Source organism: Hippocampus bargibanti, linkage group LG09, assembly GCF_051943395.1.
Source record: "Hippocampus bargibanti isolate YZ-2025 linkage group LG09, ASM5194339v1, whole genome shotgun sequence".
Taxonomy (NCBI): Eukaryota; Metazoa; Chordata; class Actinopteri; order Syngnathiformes; family Syngnathidae; genus Hippocampus; species Hippocampus bargibanti.
The window spans coordinates 16,917,501-16,927,500 of NC_142742.1; the positions used below are offsets into that span (position 1 = coordinate 16,917,501).

At 41.3% G+C, this 10,000-nt stretch overlaps 1 protein-coding gene across 11 annotated transcripts in view; it reads left to right on the forward strand.

Annotated features, from left to right (window-relative positions):
• myt1lb (myelin transcription factor 1-like, b) overlaps positions 1 to 10,000 on the forward strand; it is a 137,811-nt gene that overhangs the window by 40,375 nt on the left and 87,436 nt on the right. For 10 of the 11 annotated variants that reach the window (XM_089004202.1, XM_089004210.1, XM_089004209.1 and 7 more), the window contains exon 3: positions 8,070 to 8,115. The exons of the other annotated variant lie outside the window; for it this stretch is intronic. In XM_089004202.1, the coding sequence (XP_088860328.1) occupies positions 8,070 to 8,115 (46 nt within the window). The remainder of the gene's footprint in view (positions 1 to 8,069; positions 8,116 to 10,000) is intronic. 11 annotated transcript variants of the gene reach the window in all.

The following is a 10,000-nucleotide window of genomic DNA, read 5'->3' on the forward strand; positions in this document are numbered from 1 at the left end:
CTAGATGATGCATGGTAGAGCTGTTTGCAGAGAAATGTGATCATGCCGGTGGAGGTTGGGTGGTTCAGTAGTGCTCCTTGGGATGGAATACCAATGTGAGAGTGTGAATCATTGTGTGCTTTTGTGCATGGGTGTGTCTGTGAGAGAACAGGATTATGTGCCATGTATAAAACACATTCTCCTAAAACATGAAGGTGGAACAAGGAGAAACTGATTTGTGTGTGACATGTTTTGACAGATTTCTCCTCATCTGTCTCAGTGAACAAAATTCTAAGCGCATACGGTCCTGTGTACGGAGTCTGTTTCTCTGACCATGTTTCATTCATGGTAATATAATTCATTGTGCTCATAAAAAGACAATTTCATTTGTACTATGCTCATTTTTCAACTCGTTAAAATTATGTTTATTGTAACACAATTCTAAATAGTTCGTGTGTTGTTTGGAAAAGCTTGCTACGATGTCACCTTCCTTTGAATTAGCTGAGCAATTCTCAACATATTCGAGTATTGTGCTGTTGATAATCAATACATTGTATCTGATAAGATCAACTGTTAAAAAAATAATTGAATGTATCCTTGATTTCTTTTCACTCTGTTTTCTTTCAAGGCTGAAGCAAGGCTATAACTTGAAGTGTATTGTTTTCTTGAAGTTTTATCACCACCAGTGTACTTCCTCGTCGTCTTGAACCAGAGACATTTAGAAAGAACAAAACATGGAAGGTTCCCAAATAGGTGCCAGAGAGGCAAGCATGCTCTCTTCTCAGGTTTAATGAACACGAGGAAACCTTGGGAGAGGCAAAAGCTACTCTCGCAAACAAGATTGTTACATCGGTTTTAACGATATTAATATTATCCATCCATCTATTTGATCTGAAGATGTTGAGGTTTTCTTTGGGAGTGACCAGGTTGGATAGGATCCGGAATGAGTACATTAGAGGGACAACTCATATTAGAGACTTTGGAGAGAAAGTCAGAGAGGCCAGACTGAGATGGTTTGGACATGTCCAGAGGAAAGAGAGTGACCATATCGGGAGAAGGATGCTGAGGCTTGAACTGCCAGGCAGGAGACCGAGAGAAAGACCAGAGAGGAGGTTTATGGATGTTGTCAAAGAGGACATGAAGGTAGCTGGTGTGAGAGAAGAGGATGCACAAAACCGGGTTAGATGGAGTAAATTGATTCACTGTGGTGACCCCTGAGGGGAAAAGCCGAAAGGATAAGAAGAAGATGATCCATCTATTTTCAAAACCACTTATCCTCACAAGGGTTGTGGGTATGCTGGCCTTTATCCCAGCAGTAGGCGGGGAACACCCTAAACCGGCTTTTGGCCAATCACAGGACACACAGTGACGAACAACCATTCGTGCTCACACTTGTAAAAGAAAACCCACACATGCAACGGGAGAACATGCAAACAACACACAGGAAGGCCGCTTGATTAATGCAGGAGGGTGTCCCCCATTAATACTAAACCTAATTCATATGCTCATTTTTGGTGCAAGCCTTATTTTGAACTGATATTCTTAAAAGCATCTCTCTCCCTCTCTGTCTGTCTGTATCATCTCTCTCTCTCTCCCCCTCTCTCTCTCTCTCTCTCCCTCTCTCTCTCTCTCTCTCTCTCTCTCTCTCTCTCTCTCTCTCTCTCTCTCTCTCTCTCTCTCTCTCTCTCTGTCTCCTCTCTCTCTCTCTCTCTCTCTCTCTCTCTCTCTCTCTCTCTCTCTCTCTCTCTCTCTCTCTCTCTCTCTCTCTCTCTCTCTCTCTCTCTCTCTCTCTCTCTCTCTCTCTCTCTCTCTCTCTCTCTCTCTCTCTCTCTCTCCATCTCTCTCTCTCTCTCTCTCTCTCTCTCTCTCTCTCTCTCTCTCTCTCTCTCTCTCTCTCTCTCTCTCTCTCTCTCTCTCTCTCTCTCTCTCTCTCTCTCTCTCTCTCTCTCTCTCTCTCCTCCCTCCCTCCGTCTCTCTCTCTCTCTCTCTCTCTCTCTCTCTCTCTCTCTCTCTCTCTCTCTCTCTCTCTCTCTCTCTCTCTCATTTCCATCAAATATGCAGCTAAAAACATATTGCAGAACCCACACATTAGTTTGAGGTCATGTTTCGCGAAACGTTTTACTGTACCTTTTAACTTCAGGACAACCTTTTCAGAGGTATGCGAGAGGCTTTTGGTGAGAGGCTGGATACACTGTACACTGGTTATAGGTCAATCACAGGGCACATATATGTGAACAATATTCACATCCATGGACAATCACTGCTCTTTAACCTTTGCATGCATCATGTAACCTAATCCCACAATAATAGGTCCGCTGTAGTAACCGCTGTCCCTGAAAGGGTTAACTAACATGATTGGTTTATGTGCGTTTGAGAGGAAGCCTGAGTACGAAAAGAAATCCCAGGGAAACTCGAGGGGTGGAAATCCAAATAACCACATGAGCCACTGTGTCTCCCTGCTCGACTAATATTGTAATTCATTTACAGTGGTACCTCGGTTTTCGAATGAAAATCACAGTTCAAACAAATCGGAGTCCGAACAAAAAAGTTCGAACAACAATCGGAGTTCGAACGCCGGTACGACGCGTGAGTGCGTACGCGAGGGTGGGATGCTGATCGGCGTACGGGTGTATCGCTCTGTTCGTGACCAACTGTTGTCGCTAGCGAACGTGCTGTGTTTTGCTCTCGCGTTTAATACAGGTGTATGAAGAGTTTTAGCCCCTAATCATCGTGCCTCCAAAGAAAGTAACTGCTGCTACAAGTTAAAAAAGAAAAGGAATGTGTACAACTATTGCATTTAAGAAAGAACTAATCGCAAAATATGAAGGAGATGTGCGAGTGTCTGATCTGGCTAGGGCAGGGGTGCTCACACTTTTTTCAGCAAGGGAGCTACTTTTGAAATGACCAAGTCAAAATGATCTACTCATTATATTTATTGAGAAATATAGTGAAGATTATTGCAATTTATGTTGATGTATATCGGCATATGTAGCACAACACAACATAATTATGTCAATTGTCTGCCATTACCTGACTTCACTCTGATAACTGGCAGACGAGACAACCGCACTTGAAAATGTCATCATGAAAAAAAGTAATTCTCTCATTCCGTATGAAAGTGATACATTTTTTTTTTCTTACTTGGTCCAGCTCTTCCACTTTTTCATACTCTATCTTACGTTTAAAGCGAAAAACCGAGCGAAAAATTAGGATGTAACTACCGACATCGTTGTTCACTTTGCAAGAAGGGGCGTTGTTTGAGCTTGCAGTGAGTCTCTCGATGAGATGTCATGTGATTGGTTCTCCGGTGTATCAATCAAATAAAGGGATGGCTGATTGGCTGACATTGAGTTTTTTTCAAAAGAACTCCAATTTGTTAAGCGTCAGGTCCTGAGAATGTCACATTACCTTGTCTTGCGATCCACCAATAGTACCATGGAGATCGATTGGTCGATCACGATCGACGTATTGAGCACCCCTGGTAGGGAATGCAGCATGGCAAAATCTACGATCAGTACGATATTAAAGAATAAGGAGGTCGTGAAATCTAGTGATGTGGCTATGGGAGTGAGAGCAAGTGTCATTGGATAGATATTTGAAGAGAAAAGAACATCCTGTAGCCGAGTGATCCGTAGCAAAGAGATTTGAACGTGTGAGTACCCCTCAGACAGAAGAGCTTCCCGAAGTTTTTATGGAAGGGGACTCTCGTTCCAAACAATAAATTTCCTTCCTCCGTCCACCTGCGCCTTCTGCTGACCACCACAAAGGTAAAAAATCCTATTCATAATTATTTTCTTTACGAACGTACGATTAGCCTGGGTTACATTTATGTTTATGTTATTTGTGTATTTGCCATTTTGCTTAACATTTTCTGAGATTTACATTGCTTTTTATGTGTTGGTCAGAATTTTAATATGCAATTTCATGCATAAAATAATGTATAAAATACTGTACTAAAAAGATTTACGATTGACATTATTTGTAATGGGATTTTTTTTTCGGTGTTTGAACAAATCGGTTTTCAAACTGGGTTCTGGAACGGATTATGGTCGACAACTGAGGTACCACTGTATTTATTTTTGGATGCTCGTCATGTTGAAGATTTGCTTGAAAGAACCGCAGTGTGTTGAACTACCTACTGACTAATATCCCAAGAGCAGGTGCTAAATTGTGTGTTCACTCAAACACAGCGGGTGCTCTGTTGATGGGCACATACTGAGATATTGACTAAGATTGTGATCTTTACAACGAACATCTAACAATTGTGCATAGCTAAATTGCCCAATCACACACTTGAACAGATTCTAAGGCAGTAGGCAAAATGTTTAGAAATGTAGCAGGCTGTTGTATTTTATAAGTAGGGTTTCAGCTTTGGTCATGCTGTAGGTTCTCACTCTGCAATGTTTAAGGAAGCACTTCGAGAACAAAATGACATCAGAAATTACTAAATTCAAAACAATAACCATTTTGCCTTGTAATGAAAATTGCTGTTGACTGAAAATGACCTCACAACGGGTTCAGCTTGCAAATGTCTTGCTACTTTGGATTATTTTGGTTGGCAGGACTTCGTTCCGGATTTCGTTTTCTCAGTGTTTTTTTAATACAGTTTGCTAAGTTCATGCTCTTCTCTCCTGCCTGCTGTTTGGGGTCCTCCACCACCATGCATATGTGACAGAGAGTAGAGCTCACCGTAAACACAAGTACAATTTGACCTGTGTAAAGTAAAGGAAAAATCAAAAGAATGAAAACTCAGCCATGCACATACATGTAGTTCGTGCTCGAATTGTGTTTGGTATAAAAAATAGGGCCTATTGACTTCGCTTACCTCACGCTTGTTCGTGTTTTTCTTTTTCAAATTGCAGTTGTCCGGATTTTGGGGCATGGTTAAAATGAGGCCCAGGTACACACTTGTGCCCCTGGGATAACTCCACCCTTTCCCCACTCGATAAATACTGAGCATCTTCTTCCTTTGTGAAAATACCATGGCCCATTTCGACCACCACAGTGTGCAGTGAGCTATCAGGCAAAAACGACAATGTGAAAGAGTACATTTTTTTGTGTTATCTGGGCTACTGTTTCTCTGCCACACGGTAGTGAGGTGCACACACTGAGGCAGCGGACGGCTCAGCCATCTAATCGGAGTGCTCTGTGGCTGGGGGATTGGTTCATCGCTGCACTGCTGTAGCCACTTCACAGTGCACCACGGTCGGCTGCAATTCTGCCTGTGGCCTCCTGAATTTCAACAGAGGCAACGAAGGGGAAAATTCGACTGCCCCGCCCATCAGGGCTCAGTAGATGGCCCATGAGAGCGTGCGCATCGGTCGGAATGAAGTGTGTGTGTGTGTGGGGGGGGGGGGGGGTGGCATGAAGCCAGCACATTTTGATTGACAGCTAACGGTCAGCTGCAAGGCGGGATCAATTCTTCATGATTTTAGACCCATTTTATATTTGATTGTTTTATTCATATTTGGAAGACTTCATAAAAATACTCTTGTGGTGGGTCAAATTTACAAGACATATCTGTGGTCACTTTACAGGGTCTTTAAAAGGATGTTTATAAATCCAGTATGCGTGCCTTAGAATTAGCAAGCATAATTACTTTATAAATACCGCTTATTCCTCATGAGGGCCGCGGGGGTGCTGGAGCCAATCCCAGCCCTCTTTGGGCACTAGGCGGGGGATACCCTGGTTTAATAACTATAAAACATAACAAAATTAATCCTATAGCAACTAACAAAATACATACATTTGGTGGAAACCCGTAATTTTGAGGAGTTAAACACCTCTAGAAAAGTCCAATTTTAGGGTCTATAAACACATCAATTTTACAATTTGCCATCATCCACCAATCAATGTTCCAATCCCCTTAATCTTCGCCTATGTCATAGAAATATTGGACCCTATCCCCGCTGTCTTTGGGCACTGGACACCCGGAACTGGTTGCCAGCCAACTGCAGGGCACACAGAATCGAACAATCATTCGTACTCACGCTCACAAGGACGGGCAATCTAGAGGACTTACGCCGTGAATGTATTTGAAATATGTGAGGAAACCTGGAAAAACCCCACGCAGGCATGAGGAGAACATGTCAGAATCGAACCCTGTACCTCTACACTGTGAGGCCGACACGTTGACCAGTCTTGCACCTGGTCACTGAAGTCATTCAAAATAATGTAAATAACAAGGAATAATTATCCAACAAACAGGCTGATTAGACTGCTGACCTCCAGCAAGACAAAAAATCATGGTGGTTTCTGTGATCTCAGCAATGTTTGATACAGCCGTGTCTCCACTTCAGTATTGGGATTCACACAGTAGTGATTTGATTCTTGTCTCATTCAGATCGCTCGATATGAATGCATTTGGAAAATCATTAAACAATTTTAAAGTTTGTGGGAACACCGATGAGTTTGGATGTGACCAATTTTATTGTTTTTAAGACTCAATCAAAATGTCTTGGAAAATATCTAAACTTTTGCACAGCTGTAGAGTAGCAGCACACCTGTTTATAGTGGAGCCAAGGTCATCCCAATTTTCAAACATGTAGGCGGCAAAATATGAAATTATTTGCAAGCCGGGCAGTTGCTCATCATTGTCTGTCATTTAACCACAGACATATTTATGTTCTCATCCTCCCTCACCAAGACTTAAGGTCATTCCATCCCAGCTTACTTGCTAATATTTCCAAGGTATCTCTGCCGTTCATCGTTTTATTTTCCTTCTGTTGAAACATTTATGGACATTCATAAAGAAACACACTATTAAGACTGAAGGGCTCGACGGTGGCTTAAGTGTCATATCGATAAATCCTGTTTAATAAAAAGAGACATCCAAACAGGGTCATGGCCCCGTCATTGTCTACACCCAGCCTGCATGAATATTTAGCCACATCTAAAAAAATGGTTCAGAGACCTTCATCAGGCGCGTAAACAAGTCATGTGGTGTAGGGAAAGAAGAGAGATGATGATACTGACGCAGGTATATCCTAATGCTAACAAGCTTGGAGGAGTGTTTGAAAGTGATCATATGGTGACTTGCGTAGAAATATTTTTTACACATTTTTTTCCGACAAAATGCATTGACAAATAACATTTGATTCAATGGACCCATAGATTGTAATTGAATGAATATCACCATGTATGTATTTACTGTAACGTTTATGTATGCAACGGTCACAAGTAAGTCTTGAGAGAATGAAATGGATGGATGATCAATGCACCGTATATGGAATTGTTGGAATGGATAAATACAAGCGGAAATCACCTCGCCTGTGTCCAATGTCGAATCCGAGGCGTACAGCATGAAGCCTCGATCAGTGTGTATTTTGACACAAGACACTCGCATCCCACGGCCCTTTGTGTCAAAGGCCCTTCAGACATTGGCACTGATGTCACCATGCATCTAATTATGTGAATGCATGAAGCTGCATGCGCACTACACACACACATGAGTTTTGTCTCAAAGGCACAAAGGATAAATGGTTTCCATTACACATCTGAAGCACTAAATTATGGGAGGGCAGTGTGAAATGAGTTAAAACCCTTAAGTAATAGTGATGCTGATATTGGAATTTGTTGTTCGAAATCCCCAAACCCGAGGAGAAGAAAAGGCAAAGCACACGCGCAGATCACACATGGGTTAAACTAAAGTATCTCATGAGATTCTATTTGCAATAATAAACCACCAACTGGAATTCATTGTGTCGGTAACTATGATGAATGACAATACAGATTTGATAACAAAATATTTTCCTCCCACAATTGCTGTCACAGAGTCAGTCACACACACGCACGCACGCACACACACACACACACACACACACACACACGCACGCACGCACACACACACACACACACACACACACACACACACACACACACACACACACACACACACACACACACACACACACACACACACACACACACACACACACACACACACGTCTCCGCCAGCATCAGATACAGGGCATGTTTGACAAGTGGACGATAGCACCGGGAAACCGAAATAATGTGTCTCTAAATTAAAGATAATTTAGTGACGCTGTCCACGGATAGCGCTGAACAGCTTGTTTGTGCCTTCCCTGCAGATGGAGGTGGATGCAGACGATAAGCGCCACCGCACACGCTCCAAAGGTATCCGCGCCGATTCACACAAACACTCAGGGTGACCTTCACTTCCCCCAATAGCCAAACTCACTCGCGCATATATATTGTACACATCAGTGCACAGCTCACACGCTGTCACACTTCGCTTTCCAGTGTCATCGTATACCCTCTCTATGCCTCCTTCTAATCGAGCACAATCTAGCACTTGTGTACTTCTCTGTTTCAGATGAAACAATACACAGCACAATACAATTAATGGTGGAACGCTCTAAACCAGGGGTGTCAAAGTCATTTTTTGCCGCGGGCCACATTGTAGTTATGGTTTCCTCTCGAGGGCCGTTATGAATTTGGGGAACCCATTAGAATGTTTAAATCCCTTCAAATATTACATATAGAGCACACAGCAAATTAATGAATAACTCGTTTTCAAATCTGAAGTCAAGAATACTGACTTTTATTGTGGTTGACATCCAAAAATATTAAATTTTGGCTCAGATTTTACCAATCATCATGGAATTTAACAAGTTTGATTTTCTTTCGCGCCGAAAAAAATGATGTGGCGGGCCAGATTTGGCCCGCGGGGCTTGACTTTGACACCTGTGCTCTAAACACACATTTTAAAATTTCTAGTCTACTATTACCAAAAAAATAACAAAAAGTTTTGGAAAACTGCAGCAATACTTCAGTGTGAGAATATCCAGAATCTCCTTTGGTTCTCCAATTAAAGCAATACTAACAGACAATAATGTGTCAGAAAAGCCATGTGGGCTACAGAAGAGAAGCCATTTTCAAATGACAGGACTCATGTGGTTTAGACTTTCAATTCATTTAACTGGATAAACGATGAAACATTCTTGACTGAAGAAGAAATGAAGGGCCGATCCTTGTCCTGACACTAAATGGACACTTAAATGGTGGCAGTTGTGGGCACATCATGATCTCGGGTTTGATGAAGCCATGAGTTGCCTTATCTTGTCAGTCCGAGGAGGTAAAAAGGTTAGAGAGAACATCTGCATGTCCAAAATAATGTCTCTTAATGATACAATCACCATCAGTTAATTACAATAAATCGTTTGAGTGTCATGCGACATAGCTGCAAGGCTGATAGTCATAAAATTGATGGCGTGCTAGAAAAAAAAGGGCTGGCATTTTTTGAGACTTTTTCTAATTATGAAAAAAAAATGTAAAAATGGCCATTTTGACAAGCAACTTCAATCGATGTTGGTGAAATTAGTCACAGCCATAATAAATGAACACGACGTTTGTATAAAAACAATTGAAGAAGCACTGTTTCAGGCGACTGTTGTCAACACACAATGTTTTCATTTTTATTTGTGTAAGTTCATTCATACTGTTTGATATGTCTCCATTTAAAATGACAGATGTCACTGTCCAATTTTTTTCTTCCAAATGTCAGGGGATCATGACTTTCATGCTAGTGCAAGCTTTATTTCACTATTTTGGGGGATCTTGGTTCATCTCTCTGTGCCATTGTAGGTGTTTTGGCATGCCAAGGACCTTTGAAATAGGTATGATGTACCACATGTTGTGAGTATAGAGTCATTTAAGCTTTCCAACTGCTGTAACCTTATTTAACGATTGGCACAAGTATTATTATTATTATTATTATTATTTGGGTTAGATGGAGGACACTGATTGCTGTGGCGATACCTGAAGGGAAAAGCCGAAAGAAAAAGATTATTATTATTATTATTATTATTATTATTATTATTATTATTATTATTATTATTATTGTGTTTTATGGAAAGCAATCTCCTTTCGGATTATGTTGTTGTTTTTGTTGTTGTCAATAGTTAACACAACACCTGTTCAATGTCTCATTTCATTGTGAAGTTACACAGATGAAAAGTCCCATTCATAACACACAGCACATCTCTATTTCTGTTTTAGA